General features: G+C 42.8%; 1 protein-coding gene across 1 annotated transcript in view; it reads left to right on the top strand.

Moving 5' to 3' along the window:
- The first annotated feature begins 2469 nt into the window (after positions 1-2469).
- Positions 2470-24864, top strand: part of znf704 (zinc finger protein 704) — a 31499-nt gene continuing 9104 nt past the window's right edge. The window contains exons 1-2 of the mRNA XM_030789508.1: positions 2470-2727; positions 6238-6461. Coding sequence (XP_030645368.1) covers positions 2470-2727; positions 6238-6461 — 482 coding nt within the window. The remainder of the gene's footprint in view (positions 2728-6237; positions 6462-24864) is intronic.

Raw genomic sequence — 24864 nt, 5'->3', positions numbered from 1 at the left:
AAAACAAAGACGGTGGCTGTAAGTAAAATGTGTTGTTTGAAGACTGCTTTGTGTCTAGTTACTGCTTGGAGTGTGATGGTGGATTGTGAATTAAGCCCAGTTTGGTTAAACCATTTTCTTGGCCATTTTTCTCTAGTGTGTGTGTGCTTTGTAACAATGGTACATTGTGTTGGTACAGGCTTTTGATCATTAGGGTACGTTGTTTGTTTAATATCACATTTGGCTGTAAATACAAACGGCACTGACCTCTTTGAAGGAGGAAAAAAAATTGCTTATCGCTTCATAGCCTTTTACAGCCCATATCTCTTTATTATTATTATTATTTTAGGATCTCTGAATTCATCACAAAAGCATGACGTCGTCTTGGATGAGCTGCAATGTGATTTCAGATTTGCGACTCAATAGCCTAATATCATTTAATTACCAACCATTATTGACAACCACTAAGTATACCATGCATTTCAATTGTCAAAGGCCCTTAAGAAAAATAAACAAAGGGTATGCTCCTAGGCTTACTCTGGTTTTATAGGGATCAGTTGTCTTTGTGATAAACATTTATGAAGAAGCCAGGGCCCACGCTTTAGCTTTGTAGATTAGTTCATGTAGCAGGATAATGTCATCGCTCAGATGTGATGATGAACACGAATGGTCTTTCAGTGACAAACATTTTGTGCCAAATTTGAAAATGGTACCAAACATATGCGGTGTCTCCCTAGAGGGGATGTGGCTGTGTGTGTGTGTGTGTGTGTGTGTGTGTGCTGAGGGAAGATGTGAAGAAAGCCCTCTTGGATGGGAACATCATTCTGACTTACGTACCAACAGAAGCCTCTGATCATCATCTGGACTGTGCTCAGTTGAAGTCATAAAGAAGCATTTGCCAAAAATTGTCTGGCTTCATATGTATGCATGTAAATATATATTTCAGTACATGTAAAATATTAAAATATATGTAAGAAGTGTGTCAGTTTCACTCATTTATTTTTTTTTGCCCATTGCAATTGTGTATTTGTATTTGTGTACAAGAATGAATGAGTGAGAGAGAGAGAGAGAGAGAGAGAGAGAGAGAGAGTTGTAACTGAGTTGTAAGACTGATTTTAAATACAAAACAGTTTCAATCACAAAGTCATGGGATCCTGAGGTTGCTCCACAACCTCAAGGGACATTAAAATGCTTGGTTTGAGATTAGAAATACAGACGTTGGTAGTAATTCTGCTCATAAATGCAATACTAGGTTATAACACAATATTTTAAGTAAATTCAGTCAAAAATAATAAGTAATAAGAAACTCAAAATACAGACATTATTTACATGTTATACCTATCAAGTCACTAGGAGCATTAATAAATTCTTGACTGTGGAAATTCTTGAAATGGTACTTATTTGGTCCAGCAATAATTTAGTATGGAGCTAAAACATAAGTATCATTTTGCAGATATACCTAAAATAGGCAACTAGTGCGCACATGGTGGTACTGTTTGCATCAGTGATCCGGATTTGAAATGGCTACTGAACCTGTTTCATTGAAGACAATATAGATATCCTACTAGATCTTCAAATGGCCTTTCTTTGTCATCATCAACAGGTCAGCCTTGCCCTGAAACCTCGTGGGGCACAGAAGCCTCTCTTCTTCTCTTTTCACCCCTCCCTCCGTGGTTTTACTTTTTCACCCTTGCGTCATTGTTTAGAATGGAGCTTCCTCCGTCTTCAGTAGCCTTGTATTTGGAGGGAAACTGACAGAGAAAGGGAGCGTAAGCAGTGGAGGCGTGTGTGCAGTTAGCCAATGGGAGTAGACATCGTCCGCGAGACCGCACATGTTTACAGGCAGCATTCCGCCGGTAGAGGCAGTGGCTCGTGGGAGACCACAGCGGAATGGAATATTTCGCGATGAAATCTGGACTCAGACAACAAAGGGTGGTACCGAATATTATAATGCACCGATGATTTAAGTGTGACACATGTTAGCTAGACTGTTATTTCACTTGCATAACCGTCCAGCATTTTAAAGTAGCGGTGTTTGTGCAATTTGCTTTTGAAGTAAAAACGTATCTATCGGTCCAAGACGTGTGGGCCATTCCGTAATTTCCCACAACCTCTCAAGCTTAAGGGAACGGCTAGGAAAACAAACAGGTCGAATGAAGAAAGATCGGTTGCCGGTCGGACGAAGAGGTTATCAAGCTGGAAACTGTTCGTTCATATGCCCTCGTTGCGCATAGCTTGTTGCGTTTATTAACTATGCATTTTTATACGATTGTAGCGCTGTATGAACTTGGATCAAATGGTGAAATATACTCAACAAGCCAACGTCTCTAAATGTTGGTGTTTTCATGTTCGATCCATGTTTGCAGAGCGCCCATTCAATCCATTGTGGTGTTGCCATATTGATGTCGACATTTCTCATTTGTAAAACTACTTAATTTGGCGCCGAAGGAACAGTGTACGATTCAAAGCGTAGTGTGTCGTGATCTTGCTATGCATACGAGGCGTTTGGTAAAGCGCTCCATCATTGGGAGCCGTGTCTACGCGCCGGGTCCGACTGGGGACGCGGCTCCGCTCACAGGAGTGGTCCAAGCTGTCAAGCAGGAAAACAGAGATGCTTCAACCGGACCTCGGCGCAACGTGTACACGGTGCTCATGCAGGACGGCAGCCTGAGAGAATACACAGAAGAGGACATTGCCGTAGGATCTACACAGATGGCTGCGAAAGGACCTCTGAAGTCCAGCTTGAAGGTGTGTGGTCACCCTGACTTGTTTTTGTTATGCAGCTTTCCCTAGTCAGTGCTATGAGCCAGTAATGGTCATGAGTACAGTCGGCGATCATGCACCGTCTAGTATTCTGTAAAAACGATGTAGCATTGTTTTGGGTGCAGAGAGACCCCATTTATACTGGTAAAATGGACTGTCAGGTCGTTTTGCAAGTAAACAGGGGACAATGGGGCTTCCTTCGTGTAATGATTGTGATTGGGCCTCTATTCTGTTTATCTGACCTAGTGGGTGGGTAACCGTGGCAAACAAACACACGCTGCAGCATTCTGGATAGCAAGCGCATCTCTGTTTTTTTCCACAACCCCCACATTTAGTGGTACCGTCCGAGCCCGGCTGTTTTAGCATACAGCAGTGCTAAGAAAACGATCAGTTTGGTCTTTGCAGTGAGTTGATGGCCGCCCTAATTTTGTAAAATCGTTTTGTTATCATGAAATTCATTTTTACACTTCATCTGAATATTCTGACACACTCTTTAAGGTTAAGCATTTTGTGTGAGATGCTAACGTAATGGCTTTTCAGCAACCCATTGCCTCATTTAAAAGTTGTATGCAGTAGAGAACTCTCTCACATAACACCAAAACAAAGATGTTATGGAGAACATTAAGAGCCTCAGCCACTCCCCCTTCTCGGTGGCGACGGTAAGCGTGCCCTTGGTTCACAGTATTGTAATAAACATTTTTATTACGTTTACTCGTGTAATCCCTACAAACCAACGTATTGATTGCGTTGCATAATATGCAACTGCGACTACTACATCACTCACGAGATTGACGAAAACGTAGATAACAAAATGAAAACATTTAAATACTTGCGGTAAACAGCACATTCAATCACAGTGCTTTGTCACCTTTCTTGGCAGGTTGCGTGTAGGATTTCTTAATCTGTCACCGTTTTCAAATATCGACGCTCAACATCAATGCACAATGCTGTTCCCTTTTTCTTTTTTTTCTTTTTTTTTTGGCTTTGCTGTTGACGCAGAATAAAAAGAAGGACATTGTTGGTCAGAAAATGCCAATAAAGCGTAGAGAGTAAAACTCTAAAGTCGGACTTGGCATGATTGTTGGCTGCAACTGGTTTATGGGGTAGTTCTTTCACAGCTCAAAACCAAAACAGTCGAAATATAAGAAGTACAAAATAGGCAGGGGATGAGAGAGGATGTGAAACTGAAGCAGGTCTAAATCGTCCCATAACAACTGCTGTGCAGCGGTAACAAAAAAACACAGTCCTTTAGAGAGGGGCATGCTTTAAGAATCAGGGCCCTTGGCAAGGTGCCTGGAATTCCCAGTGAGAGCCACTGAGCCCAGGGGAATGCCACTTGTTGACTTGTTTGGGATGTACTGAGTGCTGAGTGCCGTTGCAGGCAGATCTTGAAGACAAAGGCTATACGAGTTGGAGTTTTTTGTTTTGTTTTTTGTTTTGGTTTTTTTTGACTCCATTTTATTTCTGCTCGTCCACATCACAGTCTGATAAATCAGTTCTGGCTGCCTGACTGAGCGGACTCTCTGTTCCGGCTGTGTACGTTGCCCAGGCTGTGCACCGTTGACACGGCACGGCCAGAGTTTAGATTTGTCTGTGATGGATGAGGGATCGTATGGAGGCAAGCAGTGGGCTGACCTATACGGTTCAGCCAAAAGTGTTCACATGGGTCATTAGGACGCCATAAGAGACACACATCGATTCTGCTGGGCATAGATGAAGCCGTGCCCAGCAGAACCACACAAATAAACATGACCAATTTTAGCCACTAGATTTTTTTTTTTTTTTTTTTTCCAGCTCCCATGATGTGGTTGATGATGAAGTGGCTGTTATAGTTGAACATGGAGCGCGTTTGCTGCTCAGCTTTCAAAAATATTTGCTACAATTTCAAACAGGCAGCCAGATTGGCCTCCCTGAACTCTTAATAAGACTGCGTGTGTAACGCTGTATGGAGTCTGGGAGTACACGTTCATCTGTGAGCGTTGTTGTTCTCACTTCTTTTAATCAAATAATGCAGTGGGTTCAAATGCTCATTTATATGCAGAGTGATATGAAATCCAATTATATCCACATTATGGCAATTAAGATACATTTCATTAGATTAAAATTCCATTTTTTTTGTTTTACTTTGCTAAATGTAATTTTCTGAGGGAAAAAAAACCTCTTTTGTATGACTTTAAGCATAACTGAATTAAGGTCCAAATTTGATCATTTTGGAGGATGTGCTACTTAAAATGTGTAAACTCTGCAGAAAAAAAGAGAGAAAAAAAAGCTACCATCTAAAGAAAGGAAGTGTTGGTTTATGTGAAAGATATGAAAGAAACTATGGGTGGCGTGACATTCAAATTTGAGCATTTGAACTGTACATTTTTTTTTATTTAAGACTGGAAATGCTGTTTCACCACACACACGCACACACACACACACACACAGACTATTTTGTTAAGCTGAATTTCTGTAAAAAGGAAATTAAAACAAAGCCCAGTCTATTTTAATTAGCGTATTGTATGAAAAATCATTGCTTATGGACTTAGTGAGATGAGAGACGGTTTAGTCTGTCAGATATACAAACATGGCTCACTTCATCCAACTTTAATGTCAGCATAATTCATCTTGTCTTATTGCACTGTAATCCTGTGTTTAGGTTTTTTTTTTTTTTTTTTTTCTTCTGGTGAGAGTTGGCTTGGATAGGCTTTATGGCAAGTAATCCATCTGTTTTTACCTCATTAATCTGTGTAAACTTGAAAACGTTGAAAGCTTTGTGTGATCGACTGGGTGTTTTTTTTTTTTAAAGTTAATCGCGTTACGGTGAGATAATGATCTTAATGGTGGGTTGCACAGTGCAGTCGCAGGCTCTCTGTCTTTGCATGTATTGATGTACATCTTTCTGCTCCAGCTTTGTGTTCTCCCTGTAATGTGACTGCCAGAATAGAAGCGGCGTGTTTGGTCACGGTACAGAAGACCAGGCTTTGGTTGTTGTGCACTGTGGCAGTGTAGGAGGAAACGCATCCCCCCCCCCACCCCCCACCCCCTCCCCCTCCTCCTTTTTTTCCTCCACGAGATTGTGGCCGTAGACGGTGGTTTTATACGTAAAGGGAAATTATAGCGCTAAGGGATTTATTGTTTCTTTGTCAGCGCCGAGGAGGGCTACCACACTTGAAAACAAATTCTGGGACAGAGAAAGAGAAAATGCCTTGATTTAATTCGCTGCCCTGCGGACGATGTTGACCATGGTGTCAGAGAGTACTTCAGTCAGTCCTGACACACCTCAGATCGCGCTCTGTTTTTTTGGCGTGTACCTTCATAAATCTCACGTTTGAAAACAAACATGATCTAATGTAGGTGTACGTGCTACGGCTTGCCAGCGAAGATAAACACGTCTGTGGTCCCCAATGCCGTATTAAGAGCTAAAATTGTTTGCATGGGAAAATGAGAAATGTTGCATGGGCGGAAAATGTTTTCCAGCCGCTCAGCTGCTTCTCTGATCTTCTTCATCAGAGCTCCTGCAACGGCCGGGACGGGCCTCAGCAAGGCCAGAACGGAGGCATTCAGAAGGGTGAGGTCCCCTCCCTCAGTCCAGAGGGGGTGGAGGAACCACGTGGGCTGGAGCATAAGCGAACGGGTCGGAGCATGGACTCAGACAAGGACCACACCCGTTCGGTCTCACTGCTGGAGCAGAAGCGTAAGGTGGTGTCCTCCAGCATCGACGTGCCACAAGCCAGGTAGGAAGACACTGCAGATACAGCACCCCACGCTGGCAGAGACGGGGACTGCAATCACATGCAAGCAATATATGAAAGAATGTTTAATGCTTTTCTTTTTTTTTTTTTTAATATTCTACCACATAATGCCCACCCAAAATGTAGGCATTTTGCATGGTAAAGACATTAATGAGCTATATATCAATGTGCAACAGAAGATTTAACCGGGGATGATTGTTATACATGATATACACTTGTGAGCTTCAGTCACATCCAGCTGGTACCAATATACCGGCCTTTGTAGCAGTGTATGCAATCATTTTTTACCTAATACAGTTTTATTCTAGCATTAGGCTATACATAATCCTGTGTTAAGCTCTTTCTATCCCTGGCTTTGAGGCAGGATGTAGTCTAATATTGGGTTTTGAAACTTCAGCATATTTTCACATGGACATAAGATTAGTTTATATTGAGCATATGACCACTCATTACACAAGCAGTTTATTAAATCCATAGATTGGAGGATGTTTTCATAGAAAATAGGTATGTTTGAACTCAATCCGTCTAAAGACAGGATAAATATTTTTAGCCTTACATTCAGTGGCTGGGATCTACAAAGCAAAATAGCAAATTGCAAAAAACCTTGATACCATAAAAAGAAAAAGCAACGCAAACAAACGGCTGTTTCAGGCCTCTGTAATGAGAGACCACGCGCGTAGCGACAAGTCTTAAAGCTGTAACTCTAGAAATGCTGCTTCTCCTTTTTTTTTTTTTTACTTTCAGAGTGTAATTGATATTAAATGACCAGATAGGAGTTGACCCTTCCAGCTTTCTATAGCAGTGGAGTCTTGGACAGAAAGACTCACTGGGAAAAAAAAAAAGCAATACAGAGATGAACTTGCTGCTGTTATTAGACCAAGCTGGGGATTATATTTGCTGTTTGCCTTTAGATGCCAGAAATCAATTCAACTCTGTGAAGCAGACCCGTGCAGCAGTCTGATAGCTCTATTACTGTACTCGGGTCTTATATTGATTGAATATTTATTTGTTGATGAATTATTGATTTTTTTTTTCCCCCCACTCAAATCTCGACTCTCTTTATTTATTCAGGTTAAACGACTCTTTTTTTCACATGGAGTTTATTTTATTGCACAGGAAGACGTTTATGATTTGAACCCATGTTAATTGGCCTTCTTTATCTGGAAAACAATCGGACAAATGAATGTGTATATGGATGGCGCATTGATCATTGCGGCAGGGTGTTCTATTGATGAAGGTTTTGATTTTCGGTCTTTAGTGAATACAGCAATTAATACTCAACATCTATAAAGTTGGACTGTGTCGAGCGCTGGAGAAAAGAATGTTCTGGACATTGGGATTGCCTGCCCCTCTTTGGCCCTGATAGACTCAAGGCTTTGCTGAAGTCTTATTAAGTTACACAATTTATTTTAACCTGCTTTCCAATGTGCAAGCTATTCCTCTTCAATTGGGCTTCACCCAAACCTGAGGGGAGAACCTTTGACGACTGAATAGGCTAAGCACGTCTGGGGATGCAAGGTTTTGTCGGGTAGATTTGAAATGTAAATGTTCAGTGTTTACTGTTGCCGTGTGCTTTGAACCATTTCTTTTGACTGCAGAAATCTTCAAGTGCACGTTCAAAAACTTCTTTGGTCAAAAAAAATGCAACGCGCAATGTGGAATTAATAGTAATGTTATATCCCAGTTTTAACTGGACAAAACGTTAAAGGCTCCTTAATGGGGTTAATGTGGTTCTTTCCTGGCAGGGCTGGTCAGTTCAGATGGATCCAGCTGTGGTGCCTGTGGTTTCGGTTTCAGGCACACAACATTTTTCCTCTTTCTTTTTTTCGAAAACTCAAAATTGAGGTCTTAATGTTGTTTTTTTTTTTTTTGAGCTCCTGGAGAGCTGCGTTGATTAAATTTTAATAATATTTTCATACTTAATGAACATTCTCGTTACTTCAGGCAGAACTGCCCACACGACCAGTGCTTAATTAGTGTATTATTAAGCTTCGTAAGATTGTGAAATTATCCTTTAAAAAAAATATTTCTAAAACTGGACGTGTTATAGTGTAGCTAAAATGATTGAGCCTTGTAGTGTGATTTGCCAAATGGAAGCACTTAAATGAATGAACTCAGAGAGCCCCTTGACAAAAGAAAGGTTTAAGAATAAGTTCAGGGTCTTTTTTATTTGACCCCGTGAGTAATCTCTCTGGTGGATGGAGCCATTAGTACGTTGAAATTGCCATCTATTGGTAATGAAACAATTGCTTTGTCCACACTGATGGGAAAAGGACGGTACTTAGAGAGAGAGGATTGTGCATAACTCAATGGTGAATGTGACCATGAGGAATCTAAGTGCACACTCTCCCGCCACGATTATGATTCTTTAATCCAAACACACTTGCTCTTGAAGTTGCACCAGTCAGTAATAACCTAGATACACAATAGCACTTTGAACGCAGTGGATTGATAGGTGTAAGTAACCAGACGGAGTGTGTTCATTTGGCAGTACATCGAAAAGCAGTCTGCATCTATTATCGTTTTAGGCTTTTTGAGTCGCAAGGCTGAGGTTGAGGTGACGCAGGTCATTCAGTTCTCGGTTATTCTTGTGTTCTTTATGGGAATGAATAGCTTCACTCATCATATTTGTTTACACCACAAGCATTCTGTCAAATCTCATGCAAAAATCAATATATACCGTGTGATGAGTGACCTATTTTTCCTTTTGACTGCTCGGCCTTAGAGACAGTTTTATGTTGAGGTTTTATTTAATTGCTGTGCTTCAGAATATGGTATATGCCCAATAAAAGATATTTTACTATTCTGTCATGTGGGTTATATTAGTTGCTGATCAAGGCAAGGTGCTCTGGATTCACAAACACCTCTGTCTATCCTGCAGAGCAGATGTGGAGTTCTGATCTGATCTTCTGAGGCTTATTCCTTTTCCCCCTTAGCAGGAAATGGCCAATTGTAACAAGAGCTAGCAATCTGACTTGTGTCGACGTAGCGCTCAAAATTTGACAAATAGCCTTTAGGAGGGTAATTGTGAAGCTCGGGAGGTGAAGTATGGTTTTAGAGAAAGTGCAGAGAGCGCTTTGCTTATTGTTGGAAGCTTAAAATTACAGCGACTGCCATTTCAAAGTTTTATCTCTCTGTCTTTCAGCCGTCCGAACCAATTATAGATTTTCACTTTCATTTACTCGGTTTAGCTGTACTCTTTAATAACCTTAAGGAAAAAAGCCCTGTTTTTCACCATGTTCATTTTTGTGCTTTTCTGCTGTGTTATATAATTTGTGTAGTCATTCTGTTTAATTTTTAGTTCTATACTACTTGATAAACTTGCAGTTTAATCGTGTCAGTCCTACAAAACACACACAGAGTCTTCTTCAGTGGTTCAAAAAAAAAAGAAACTCTCTTCTCTCCTGTGCTGATGCCATGTAAACTATATTTACATCGAAGACTCTGAGAAGCTCAGGAAGAGAAAGAGGCCAAAACACAACCTCACAGACAGAAAACCATCAGAAAAACAAGCTGTTGATGACTGCCGCCCCCCCCCCCCCCCCCCCCCATTTCTTTCACAACAAAATTTTGGCTCCCCCCCCCTCCCTTTTTTTTCCCCTTCTGTTGATACACTGTTGTGATGCACTGTTGTACATCCAAAGATGTGGGTAAATCGCAGAGAACAGACAAAGCCTCGGGGGAGACTACTAGCAGTATGGTTCCTTAGTCGGGCTCCTCTGTACTTGCCAAAGAAAACAATTTCCCTTCGAGAGGGGTTGGTGGTTGGCCTCCAACTTTTGAGACCATGTGATTACCATCTGAAAAAGCTCTCCTCACTGTAGAGCTTGTAGTGCAGCAGTTGGACTTTTTCCAGCTATCTCAAGAGATTTCTCAAAAGCCCATTGGTTCTGTGCCTCTTATCAGATTGGACACCATTTTTCCTCCAAAACGCACGGCGATTAGAATATTTGGAAACCTGCATCAGATTGGGTCAACGTGTATTTGGTAGCTAAATATATACTGCAGAATATATGTTGCCTATGAGAAAAAAAAGATGCATGGAGCCTCTTCCTCTAAAACTCTTTCATATGTATCATAGGAAAGCTGATGATTGGTTGGTTGAAGATGGTAGTATCATTTGACGATTCTAACCAAATCGTGTACAGTCCCACGTCGCACATATTCAACAATTCGTCAAACGCTCCAGATCGTTCACATGCCTGTACATTACAACAGCTTTTTAGCTCAAACAAAAACCTCAGTTTTATTGCATTTGAACCCCAAGAGGGAAGACAGTGCCAAATGGTATGAAAACCACTTCACAACATGCGATTGAATTGTCTTCCATCTAAAAGTACTAATGGCTCATCTCCTTCTTACTGTACATATCCGTTAAACACAGAGACGCCGAAAAAGTAATCCCATTTGAATTTTACTTACAGGAGATGCCAAATAGCACATAAATTCATTGGTGTGAAAATTGGGGTCAAGGAAGTGATCTGTGAATAGTTTCTCTTTTATCATGGTGCTGTAATAGGTTTTTCCATTAGAAGTTCTAAATCACTCAGAGCCTCACATGTCAAGCCCCCTGGAAAATTGGACCACCTGTGATGATGTGGAATGCACTCTGTTGTGAGTGTGAGTGTGCGTGTGCGTGTGTTTGTGTGTGTGTGTTGGAATGTCTATGTAAATTGGCAGTTTAATTAAATGCGTCGGATATGAGTAAGGGGGGAGTGGTAGAGGATGGATTATGTCTTTCAGAGGAGTAACTTATTCCCCCTCGAGCTGATGCTGCTTGCCAAACCATTCATGCAGCTCTGTTTGTTTGACGGCTTATTGGTCAAATTTATATGTATTCAAACGCTGGCTAAATGAGTTGTGGCATTCAAGCTACTTTCCAGTAGTAACCACACTAATGAGATCAGTAAATAAATCAACTGAGCTGGTCAGTGAACATGTCTATCAACATACAGTACGCTGTATATATATTTTCCCTCCCACAATCTACTTCGTTTAAGTCTCTCGACGTGATAAATTGTTATGATCATTTTAATATCAAGACAATATATTCAGTACATTATACTGGTTATGAGGATTACTAATACGGTGGATTTGACTTATTACAGAGGCTGATGCTATCAAGAAAAATCTATATACATTTATTAATACAATAAATAATAAAATGTATCGCTGGTTCTTTTAGCAGAGCACACTTTACTGCTGTCAAGAGAGTAGAAACAAATGGGCTTGCAGTGTTAGCTTGACAATCAAGTAGCTGTAAATCAGTGAACAAATCAATCAGTCCTTTACCAACCTCGCGATACCTAAATGTGGAAAACCTTTTTTCATTTTGGGGTACCAGTGGCTGGGTCTCGGTGGTATCCTCGTTTTGCTGGGATTGTTTTGCTAGGGGAACAAAAAGGTATATTTGATCACATTAACAATGAGTCACACAGTGCTTGTCCTGTGTGCAAGTGTGCATGTGTGCGTGTGTGTGTGTGTGTGAAAATTGTACCAAGACTGAGCAACTGTAATCCATTGTTCCAGTGCTTTAACACAGACCAGTTTTATAGACCAGCAGCTGTCAATTGATTATATTGACAAATGTGTGTTTTATGTACCTGAATATTGAGGAAATGATCCTAATTGACTCTTTCTTCACTCTTGTTGACAAAATGAACCTGCTAATAAGGTGCTCGCTTTCTCAGACCCTTGAGTTAGCAAGTGTGATAGCTAAAATTAAACATTCCAGAATTTGGCTGTTGGCTCTTTTTCTCATTCTTGACTGTCACACATGGACTTCGGGTTTGGGCAGAGTCCCTCTGCCACGGGGCCATGATGTTGTGCTACTCAAGTGTATCCTATTAAAACAAACCTTCAGAACGTTTTCATCTTTTCTAATTATGCCCATCCATTTCGACATTGTAGTTTGCAGCATAAATTATTGATCTCCGTCAAGCTGACAGCCTTTATTAATTAAAATGGAGATGTACTAATTAAGTTCTCTGCATGTGGGTGTCATAATTGTCCCCCTATTTAATTTAGAATGGCACGCATCAATTTTGCCCCAATTTAAGCAGGATGAATGCCAAGGACTCTTGGGTAGAGTCGTCCACGAGCAGAGGGAGCGAGCGAGCGAGCGAGCAAGTGTGAGACCCTAGCCATCGTCAAGGTGTTAGTCACTATCAGTCAAACACACACAAACACACACACACACGCGCACACACACACACACACACACACACTTTATGCATGTCAGCATCGGAACAAGGGTGAATCACTGATTTGCGTCAACATGGCATTTATAAGTGCATACCATACTTTATTTGACTAATGACTTACTTAGAGTGACAGACACTTCTGTACCGTGAGCACAGCGGCCTGTTTATGTGAGAAGGGATTCAGTGGAGGGGTGGAACCCTCACTCCAGTCAATCTGAAGTCCCGTGCCGGGCCTGTTCTTGGCAGCAGTGTGGTTGTTTTCGTAAGAAAGAGTGAAAATTGTGTGATAAATTTAAGATGACAGTCTTTCTCGAATTACTCCCACAATGTCTCATACATATTTCAAAATGAAAGGGAAGAATTTATACTCCCCCTCCTACATTCTTAGTAGAGAAGAAAGAGCAGTGATGTTAGCTGTGCTCTTGAGAGAGTGATTGAAAAAAAAAAAAAGATTTTAGTAAGGACGTTTTAGTTTAGTTTTTTTTTTTTTTTTTTTAGTTAGGAAAGCGTAATTTAAGGTGTCAGAAAACCAGATTTGAGTAAAGCAAGATTTAACATAAGAGAAAACTTACCCAACAGGTTTTGCTCAACGGCAGGAAGTTATATTTAGTCCACGGTTTAAGGCTCTCTTTGTTAATCGTGTTTATATGCTGGATTAAGAACATTACTGATGTTTATTCCTCAGTCACTGTTCATACCTGAACTTGACCCACTCTCTTGAACCCCTTCCTCACAAACCAAAGTCAACCACGATTTTATTTGTGTAGCACTTTTCAGAGAAAGCAATAAAACAGTGCAGTTCTAATGTCAGTATGTTCTTGAGTTCTTTCAAAGCTTATCCACGGTCGTGCTATACGGCTCTTCTGAGAACAGCTTACCACTTTAAAGAAGCAAGTTTTTGACCCCTTGGGCAAATGTGTTTTTGCCTCAAATAAATTTCCTTGGTTTTTTTTTGTTTTTTTTAAAGTTACTGTCATATGACAAGGAGTCTAAACACATATCATATTCTTCACTGTTGTAATGACGAACAGATAACGTACTTTTTAACTGCCGTAACGACTTGGCCATGGCTGGGAGCCAGACACCAACAATGTCATTGCATTGGATGGTTACCAATGGCACAAAGTTACGACTGACAGGGATCTAACAGAAACAACAAACAGTGCCTTTTACCATGTGTTTACTGAATGGGAGACGGAAAGAGAGCAGCAGATAAACCGGGGAACTGCTTTAAACTGTAGAAAGGAATGTGGTTTCATTGAAAGTACTGTGACATTGGTTCTCTGTCAAGGCCTGTCAATATTTGATAAGCCAACTGAATTTATTTAGCGCGTAACAACGTCCACTCTAATGTAACCTTGACATAATTCATGTGCACAGCTTAATACATGTTAACAAACGTATTGATCACATGTAATGAAAAATAGGCTACTTACCTTGTAAATCGATACATGAGAATGTGGTGAAGAAAGATGATGTTTTGATCAATGATAACTCACTGAAAATAAGACGTCATTTACGCACAAGAGAACAATTTTGCACCTGCTGTTTTTATTTTCCTTTTTGACAAATATATATATATATATATATATAGAGAGAGAGAGAGAGAGAGAGTTCTAAATGCAGTCAATTCAGAGTTGTTTTGCTCATCCAGCATAACACTAAGTTGAATTAATTTTGTTTGAATCAATTTTTAACTAATTTCTTTGCCTGTGTTACATTTATCCCTCTATGTGTTACATTAAAGTTCATCTACTGGTTACAGTGTAACATTTCCTTTCCATCATTTTGGTTACACTGGGAATGACTAACATGGCATACAAGTGTGGAGGCTGTTAGTGTGTGTGTGTGTGTGTGTGTGTGTGTGTGCGCGCGTGTGCGTGCGTGTGTGTGAGATAACAGCAGAGAGGAGAAAGATACTGTGTGATCTACTCTCCCCCACAGGATAAAACAAATCATTGCACAAAGAAACTTAAAAAAAAAGCAAAACAACAACAACAACAACAAAAAAACCCTAATAATAATATGTTTTAAAAAATATCCTTAAAGGTCAAATTTAGATGTGTTTTTCTGATGGCAGCTGGGAGATCTGCATTCCAGAGCATGGGAGATGTCTCCCTTTCAGTCTCTGGTGTGGAAGTCAGGACCATGAAGAGGTTACTTTGAAGCCCTTACTATTCTCCATGTGTTACAGGACTCCCAACAGCTCTGAGAAATATTATGTAAAAAAAAAGAAAAAATCATAAGCAATCAGTCAAATTTTACAATCAGTTCTTAAATGAAGAGGAACACCAGGTTAGAGAGTGCACAAATGCGGTTAAAATGTGCTCTCTTATTGTTCTTTGTGAAGACGGTTGCTGAATTTTGTAGTGGCTGGAAGGCACGGCTGCCTATGGAGAAGTATGAAGAGTTACACTCGTCGAAGCGGGAAAAGGGAATGGCATAAATGACTTTTTCAGTGTCACAGTGGAATAAAGGGGGAAAAAAAGGCCCACTCTTGGCTGTATTCCTGAGCTGATGGGAAAACGATTGCTCTATTTTATTCAGGACTCAAAATTTAGGTTCAAATATGACCTCAAGATTCCGAGAGCTAGGTTTCACACTTGATCTGAGAAAGAGACCAGAGTAGAGGAAACGAACTCAGTCTTGTTCTTTTAACCGTACCTTAAAACCTCAATTTTATCAACGTCCAACTCGTGAAAGTTTTGGGCTAATAATTAAGGTCATATAATGGATTACCTTAAGTCTGCCGAATTTGCTACTTATACGGCATGAATACCTTTGTCACAGAAATGAATAGAAATATTGTTTTTTTTTATGAAATGGATGAGACATAGCATATATACAGTAAGCAAAGATTTTGTTCTAGATTTCGTGTGCAAAGTTTTTTGTTTTTTTTTTAACCTCAGGGTAGACTCTTGAGGTACACCATACTTAATTGGGACAGCTGAAGAAATCAGATCACCTACAAAGGCTGAGAACTGTCCATCCGTGAAATTAAACCCAGTTAAGTTCAGCATCGCTAACACAAACTCAGTTGCTAAGGCAGTCAATTAGGGTGGATTAGGCAACTGTATTGAGCTCGGTATTAAGACCTAATAGAACCAATAAAGAGCAGGCAGAATCACCCACATTTAAAAGAACTCTGTTAGTTACTTTTACTCGAACAGGTGTCACGTCGCGCCCTGAGCGAAAAACCTGATTGAAATTCCTCAAACAGGTTATTTGTATTCATGAATGCCGCTAACTGCCTTTCGGACCACCTTTGCGAAGAATCTTAGAGAGAAATTACAGCTGTGCGATTGGCCTAAAGTTGTTTAAGGTGTAAGGGCCCAAACTACCAAGCTTCTAGTTAGACTCTTATTACCATTTGCAACCTCACTGCCTTCATACAGATTCACATATTTTCTTTTCACAGAAGGTTAATGTACCAGCTGTTACAAGGAAGCCTCTGGGAACCCCATGTGTCACCAAAAGTACCACGACAGCCTCTGCATAGAGATTTCATTATTTCACAATTTGTCGCTTTGGATTCCAGGGTTTCAAGGATAATTAGCATTAAGGAGCTTTTAGCTCTGTTCAGTGTTGCAGTTCAGTATTTGCCTTGTTGCTTTCGACTTGTCTGTGGAACTGAAAGCAACTTCTTTCTTGTCATGTGGTTTGTTGAAATCACATTGTTGGACTTTTGTCTAGTCGCTTCCTAGAAAAACTGGGCGAAATAATGAAATGATTGTTTTTATGAAGCCTTGAGAAAATGTTTGAGACAGTATTTCTTTTCAAAGGAGTTGCGTTTTGAGTATCGTTGTTGAAAAATAATATGGAGTTGTCACACTGCTTCTGCCTAGAACCTATGCATGTGGGTTTTTCTTTTCTTTTCTTTTTCTTTTTTTTAATTTGTCATGCAGATATTTGTGAAATACTGTGTCATTCTGTTATTTCTAAACATAAAAAAGTGTCTTGATAGGTGTGGACTAACATGAATAAAGGCTAGTCTAAGAAGCGAGTGCATTTTAGCTGTTTTTATATATATATATATAGAGAGAGAGAGAGAGAGAGAGAGAGAGAGAGAGAGAGAGAGAGAGAAAGAGAGAGAGAGAGAGAGAGATGCATTGCGTTGCGTGTATTTGCACATAGCTGTGTGCTCAGCTCCACACTGGCCATATGCTTAATATCAGTCCTGGCAGATCTGAGCTTATGTCTCACGTGAGCTTAGTCTTATCCAGCATAAACCATTATCATCTTAGAAATGCTAATTTCTTGTGTTAACCCTACATTTAGATTAGAACAGGCTATGACAGTGCTTAGCTTGTCCCAGTTTAACCTGCCTTTTAAAATAATGCGAAGACTCGGTGGTGTTTGCACTTGAGAAGAGCACCTCTAATCATGTAGTTGTTGTTTTTTTTTTTTTTTTGTTGGCTGTTGCAAAGAGCCCTTTTTGGAACTGTAACTTTATATGCTGCTTAGTTACACCTTCGTCCTTCACCTTAAAGAAAAAAACTGGTACGAGCACAACAACAAACAATCATGTCATATTCCTTTATTCTGTCATCTGCCCTCATCTTTCTCCAGTGCAGAACAACATCCTTTTGTATTACAGTGCTCTCATGCTGTCATATATAAGTAACCTATGGGCTGAAGGCACATGTAGGCAGCGTTGAGAGAGATTTAGATCCTCTGCTCTGCCGTTGAGCTCCTTGTATTGTCACAATACTGCTGATCCTTACGGTTTTTTTTTCCCCACTGTCGAGAACAGCTTGCAAGAGGAAAGACTCAATGCGGTGGAGTGGTTTTTCTTGAGGTTGTATCTTTGGCTGCGACAGCTGGTACAGTCTCTTTTTTCGACCCCCCTCTTAAGGGGTGGGATGATGGGGGGGGGGACATGCGGGCCACCTTGTTGTTTTTCTTCGTCACCAAAAAGAAAAAATAAAAGCAAAAAAAAACCCCCACAGTCTTCACAGGGGCTGCTTATAGCTGCAGCTTCACTCTGAAGTAAACAATGGGGCCGGTCATGTGACCGAGAGCGCTGCAGCATCTGTGGGAGAGCTGTGGTTCTGATTCCCCTCCACGCTCTGAACTTTGCTCCAGTTGGACGGAGGGCAGAGACTGCTTTGCCAAACTGTTGGGACTGCCTCTTTTTTTTTTTTCTTTTTTTTTTTTTACTGTGCTGTAAGGGCATTCGCGCACGTATGGAAGGTCCTCGTTTGACCGAAGAAGCCGTGAAAAAACAGCGACTGCAGCTTTGGCGCTACTTCACAGCACGTCGTGACAGGAAACAGCGCATCGGTGATGATGCTGTCTCTCTCTCTCTCTCTCTCTCTCTCTTTTGTTTGTTTTCTTACTCTCTCCGTCGCCTCTCCCTTTCTCTTCTGCTGTTTGCCTTACTCTCTTCCTCGTCCTCCCTCTTTTTTCCCCCCATGGCTACATGCCTGACAGCTGTGTTGGCTTATCATCATTCCCTTTGGAAAGGACACTGTCTCTCCTTCTCCTGTTCGTCGCTCTCTCTCACACTCTGCTGTACATACCATAATACCCAGTATACAGGTATTCCTCACTTCAGTTCATCTGCATATTCTATAAGTCTGTCCACACAAACCTGATTTATCACATACACACACTTGCACACCCCCCCCCCCCCTTCCCCCCTGTATACTCATTCCTGGACGGAGCTTTATTAGCAGGAGTCAGATAAACAAGCCAGGCCTTTGTCTTGTTGCTCCGGTGATAAAAGCAGAGACCAGTCTCTTAGAGACTCTGTCCCCAGCTCAACCCTTCTCTATGCGGTCTTACTGTCTCTCTCCGTGACGGGGGGGTTGCCAAGACGTGACGGCCATAAAAACAGCCCTGGCCCTCCTGCAGCTATACGCACACAATGAGAGCACCAGATCTTTTTCCCTCCCTCTCTCTCCTTCCCTCCCTCCCTCCCTCCCTCTTTTCAGCTGCGTGGACAAGCTCCTCTCTCGCTCGCTCTTTCTCTCGCTCTTTCTCTCCCTCACTCTCTCCCTTTGTCTCCTCGCTCACATGTTTTTCTGCTCCAGAAGAGAGATGTTACACCAGTGCCATGCACGGTCACAGCACAGTGTGTCACACACGCATTTACGTATGCTTACTGCTAAACAGCAGCCTTTTACCAGCCGCACCTGTCTCGAACGTTCTTTTAAAATCTTTCAGGATTCATGTCCGCAACACTTTTTTAAAATTCATTCCTAGAATGCCACAGAGTTGGTGATATAAAGCTATGTGCGTCCGACTATGGCAAATACCAATCTGTTGAAAAGACCCAGATAATCAGGGAACTCTGTAAGTTTATCCGAGACGGTTAGCGTCCACTCACATTCACCACACTGGATGCAATTTTTTTTTTTTTTATCAAAGCCTCAGGCCGTTGAACGACCTGCCTCTGTGAGCGCCGAGACACCGTTGTTAATGAGGACTCAGGTACCGGGAGGAAGATTAGGGTTTCCCTCTTCCAGATCGTGACAGCAGCTGAATCATGAGTTGGTGGCCTCGGGATGGGGAAAAAGCCTCCATTGTGCTTCAAAGCGCGGTCCACTCTTCACTCTTAACGGCATTTCTACCATCTTTACTGTGCCTCAAAGGCCTCTTTGTAAGCATCCTGCCAAAAACATTAAGCCCGGCAGAGCTCACCATAAAGTACCATATAAGCCATATAACCTGCCTGAAAATGCCCTTTAGGTAAATGTTTAAGTGGCAGGGGCTGTTTCCTTGCCCTCAGGCGATGCGGAGATGATGCTAGGAGATAGGAGCCATAACTCCCCTCCATCAGTCCTAATGTATAGAGAGTAGAGGATGGGAGGAGGGGAAATGGTGGTCTATGAGGACCTGCGTACTCCCCTACGCTGTAATTGGGAGTGCACCCTCCCGCGATCCGTTTCCATCATTTAAATGGCTCTCATGGGAGAAAGTGGGGATGTTGGATGTGGTGGTGGAGGGGAAGCCTCTTGGAAGATGGGGGGGGTGTGGGGGGGGGGCAGGGGGTGGCATGGTGAGTTTATCATAGGCCCCTAGTTCTGGTGAGGAGGTCACTGGGGTAGAGTTTGCCCTGTGGCAAGACCATATCCTGTACATTGGGGTTGAAGACTTGAGGGGTCAAAGGTTATGAGGTTATAAGAGTTAAGTGCCCCTCCTTCTTCTTCTTGATGGTGTTTGTAATAGGGCCCGGGCACTGGTTCTTATTCTGTCATTTATTCATCTTACAAATATGAGAGGAGGTTTATGACCAGTCACAGTTCCAAAAAAAAAAACAAAAAACAACACCACAGGAGAAAGGTTGAGAAGATGTCTGCTCTAGGTTTCCTCCTGCGTACACATTCCCTTTACATCTGCAGACAGCAGAAAGAAGCTGACGGCTTGGTCGAGTGAGTGAGTGTCCTGGCATCTGGACAGGTTCATTATGTGGAGAGTTCGCCGTGAGCTGGAGCTGCGAGGGGCGCCCGGCAGCCAGCGCTACGCAGGAACATGGTAATTGCTGCCACCGCCGCTGCCGTAGAGGTCGTAATGACTCGCTCAGCTGCTGCCTTTGTTCACATCAGTGCCTCTTTCCCAAGCCTCACTCCTCCTCCTCCTCCTCCTCCTCCTCCTCCCCCACCTCCTCCTTCTCCAGGCAGGAAAGGGGCGGCCAAGTGAATTGCTTACAGCAGAAACGTGCACGGTATTCCCACTGCTCATTAGGACAGACATAAACATCAATTCTCTCTACAAAGCTCAGCGCTAGAGCCGTGGAACACCTCCCAGCCAGCTCCTGCCCCAGACCTCCAGCCAACGCTTTGTTTACGCTCCTCACGCCGACGTCGGCTTGCGAGCACCACGCACCTGACCCACTCTGCTAAGCTCTCTGTGGTAGGGAGAGAGAGAGAGAGAGAGAGAGAGAGAGAGAGAGTTGGCCTGTTTCTTTTAGTGGGTCATTGCACCATCAGGACTTCCTCTCTCTGTATCTCGGGGCTTAGGAATAGAAAACTTGTCTATTCTCATGTGCATCTTTAGCGCGAGACGGTTAGAAACCGTGACCCACATGGCTGCGGAACCGATGATGTTTACTTACAACTGTCATCCTTCATTCTGCGCTCGCTGTTTTTTTGGTCATTTCACCGATTTTTTTTTTACGTCTACTGACAAAATGGTGTTTACAAACATTCATGTAACGTCACGTTTTCGCCGTGTCTTCTCGTATGCTATTGTGCGTGTTGATCTCTTTCGCAGTGAGGACGCGCTGCAGAGGAAATTTCTTTTTAAAAACCCTCTTTACTCTTTTGTTTCCTGAGCCTTCTATGGTTGCTGGAAATGAGCTCTCTCTCTTGAACAATGCAGGGCAGAAACCCTTTAATGTCGTTTTATTTCAACGCTTTATAACAGGACGTTGGAAATTTCTCTCGCTGGGAATGAACGCGCGGCTTCCTCACGCTGAGAGAGAAATAGTATGAGTAGAGAAAGCGTAGCAGAAAAGCCGTAAAAAAATGCAGATTAAGGCGGAAACATCTTGGGATGGAAGGGGAACCTATAAATAGAGGAAGAGGAGACAGTGTAGCCACAGAGCTTCTCTGTATTTTGTCTGTCTGCAGATTAGTAAGTAAACAAGGGTATCAAGTATTAAAGCAAAATCATTGTTTAACTCAGGCTTTGCCTCTGGCAGTGTGCCAGCTTCCCCACTCTCAAGTTATCCATGCTGGAGGCAGCCAGCGTGTGTGTGCGTGCGTGCGCGCATGTGTGTGTGTGTGTGTATGCATGTGTATATGCACATGAGTGAGTATGTGTTAGGGGAGGCTGTTTTTTGCGAGCTGCCAGCCACCGTGATCGCGTAGCTCTCCTCGGCTGACCGGCAGTAACCCCTGGGCCTCTCAGAGCCCGCCAAAGCCCACGCAGACAATGTAGCCGCGCAGCTTTCAGCGCGCGGCGTGCGCGAGGACGCCTTGTGGGCCAGACGAGCGCCGAGCGAAATGGAGGCAAGGGGAAGAGGGAGGGGAGAGCAGAGAGTAAGTGAGTGAGAAAGAGAGAGAGAGAGAGAGAGAGAGAGAGAGAGCGCGGTACCAGGAACAAAGAACAGGCATGTGTTCATGCTCTCTATGTCAACAGCGTTGTGAGCCAGAGAAGGAGAAAAAGAGAAACGGAGAGAGAGAGAGAGAGAGAGAGAGGGAGAGAAAGAGATAGAGAGCTATTGAGAATGAAAGCCTGTAATAACACAGACTAATAAGTAATGAATGAATTCATCTTTGTTTTAACCTGAACAAACAGAGGTGATATTGTCAGAGTGTCTCACAGATTCCTCTACATTACTTACTCTCTCCTTTGAGCTGTCTGAAAGCTCGCATTTGGCTGTCTATGACATGAGGCTCTGTTCACCACTTACCAAGGGAATCAAATTCGTGTCTTCATTAAGTCTCTTTGAGATGATTAAGCCGTTATATGAGCTGGTTCTCGGCAACACCGTGGCAGCTTTCGGCATCGAACGCACATATGGACACAACAACACTAAAGCCTACTGCAACAGAGGATCACATTACAGAAAGCAAATTGGTGAGGAATCTCTGCTCTCATATCGTTTAAGAAACTAGAGACTCTTTGAAGGGACTTTCCTAGGGGACATAGCCTTGTTTTTCAGGCTAGTGGGACAGTGTAATGCGAGAGAGAGAGAGAGAGAAAAAAAAAAAGGTTCGGCCCAGTCTGTCATTGAAAACAAAAGCTCAGGACAGACGGCGGGGTGCAGTAAAGTTTGGACCCGACCAGCTGACGAATGTTGAACGTGGGACATAGAACCATCGGGCTTGAGCTTTTTATGGTCTGTTCTTGGCTGGTCTTTTCCTCTCACTTCCTCAACGCAAACTTTCTCGCCCTGCCAAACTAACTCTTGTGCAGAATGCTTAGAGAGATAACTGTCCGTGTCACAGAACAAACCACGAATCCTAGACTGGTTTCAGCCTGTTGGGGAGGAAACACTTTGTTCTTCTGCAAACACAGAGCAGGACTCCACCTCCCCCATAGGTTCCCCAAAAAAACAAATCATACATGCGCATATGTGCACTTCCTCTGATTAACGAATAAAAGATGTTGTGAGGAAGTTGCACAGGAAATTAAATAAAAGCCACCATCAAAAAAAAAAAAAAAAAGAACATGTTGCCCTGTAGCTGCTGCTGCTACTGCTGCTTCTGACAGTGGGTGACATTGATTTGATCTGTACAGGTATCTAGCGTGTGAACAGATGAGCACGCGTTCATGATCCGTAACGAATCTCTCCGTCATATCGGGTTGCCTTTTAAAAGGGCAAGACCAGTTTTACATGTTTAGTTCAGTCTCTGGTTAATGTCCTTCATGCATATGTACCACATGTCATATGCATATTTTTGTACATGAATGGCCGTATCATTACCGCTGATAAGAAAAATAGAGAGCGAGAGAAAAGGAGAGGAGAGGAGAGGAGAGGAGGAGGGGGGGCTTTAGCTTGAAGGCAGGAGGTGTCAGATTTATTGTCCATTATTCAGGAGGAAATGAGCGTCATAGCCCAGTGCCTGTAATAAACGATGGGCGGCTCTGGAACTTCAAAGGCTCTCTCTCCTTCTCCCTCTCTCTCTCTCTCTCTCTCTCTCTCTCTCCCTCTCTCTCTCTCTCTCCCTCTCTCTCTCTCTCTCGTTCTCCCTCTCTCTCCCTCTCTCTCTCTCTCTCTCTCTCTCTCTCTCCCTCCCTCTCCCCCCCTCTCTCTCTCTCTCCCCCTCTCTCTCTCTCTCTCTCTCTCTCACACACACACACACTTCCATTCTCCTCTGGTTTTACTTTCCAAACAGAGCAGGCGGAAGGGTGGAGGGAAGGGGCCTGACGTAGGTGGGGGCCAAGCAGCTTGGCTTTTGGGGGAATTCCCCTTCGCTTCCTTAACGACTTTGTTATTTTTGAGTGATGAGTACCGAGTGGCACAAAAAAAAAAAGAAAAAAAAAAAGAAGCGTCCGCACAGAGATGGCTCTGAACCGAACGCTGAGTGTAATTTGTTTTGTGGAGGAGTGGAAATTTATTTTTCTTCCTCGGCGTGGGGGGGATGGGGTTGGCGTAGGGGGTACAGTATCAGCTTTGGGTTGTTATGTGAGGTATTGTTTACTGTATCAAGTGAATTGGGATATTGTGTATCAAGTGAACTTCACAAGCAAGCAACAGACAGTCAGAACAACTCCATGACAAACAGCGTGGGAGCTTTGTTAGCAGCTGAAATATCTCATCGCTTTGGGCTTTGAGTTTCCAGATATCATGTGGATAGTTTGTAAACAAGACAGAGTTTTCTCGTTTATGTATTAGTGTATTACTTCAAAGCAATCCGTTTTTTTTTTTTTTCCCCCCTTTCTTTTCCCAAGGTCCGGGGTGTGTTTGAATTTAAAAAAAAAAAAAAAGACCATATGAAACGTTGGCTAGTAGGGAGATGATTAAATCAAAAGGTCAAAAGTTGACCTGAATGTGTGACTGTGAGTGTGTCTGAGAGATCAGTTATCATAAGCCCCCACCCCACCCCTCCCCTCCCCCCCCGAGCCTGTGTCGTGTTTGAAACTGGAAGCATCTCTCCGGCTGGAGCGCTGAGGGTGGCTGTGGGCTTCTGAAAGGCTTCATTAAATACAAAGGCGCAGATGTCTGGAGAGGTAGGCCAGGCCGACCGGCGGCGGATTGCCTTTCGCCCGTGCACCCGCTCACCCATTCGTCTTCTGAGTTTGGACAGCCGCGGAAAGTTGGCACGTCTGCCCCCGCCGAAGTGCAACAGATGTTGGTGGGCTGCCTTCTCCCCTTGGCTGTCAGCCATCTCTCTCGCCCCCCCCCCCCGTCTTCCCATCCCACTCCCCAACATAGCAAACCCAGTAATGCAGAAACTCACATTAATGAGGGTGGTTAAAGGCTGGATTATGGGGGGTTTATATGCCCCCAGGACAGGGTAATTCATACACACGGTTACTTTCCCCCCCCAGGTCATTAATCTAAATGCCCCGACACCTTAACGTACGGCGCAAAACACAAAAACTGTATGTTTTTGCACGCCTGCTGTCAGTTCGGTGAAACGTGAGGGAGAAAGATGGAGATCAAATAAGAAAAAATGTCAGCTCAGTTTCCTTTCAGTGTCCAGAAATGGAAAAAGCGCTGAAGTCGAAATGTCAGTATATTCCAGCGTTAGGCTCTGCCTGTTACCCGTGTCGGTTTGGGAAGA

The sequence above is a fragment of the Chanos chanos genome, chromosome 12 (genome assembly GCF_902362185.1).
Source record: "Chanos chanos chromosome 12, fChaCha1.1, whole genome shotgun sequence".
NCBI classification, from domain to species: Eukaryota; Metazoa; Chordata; class Actinopteri; order Gonorynchiformes; family Chanidae; genus Chanos; species Chanos chanos.
The sequence above is the reverse complement of the archived record's forward strand: the minus strand, read 5'-3'. Positions and strand labels throughout refer to the sequence as shown.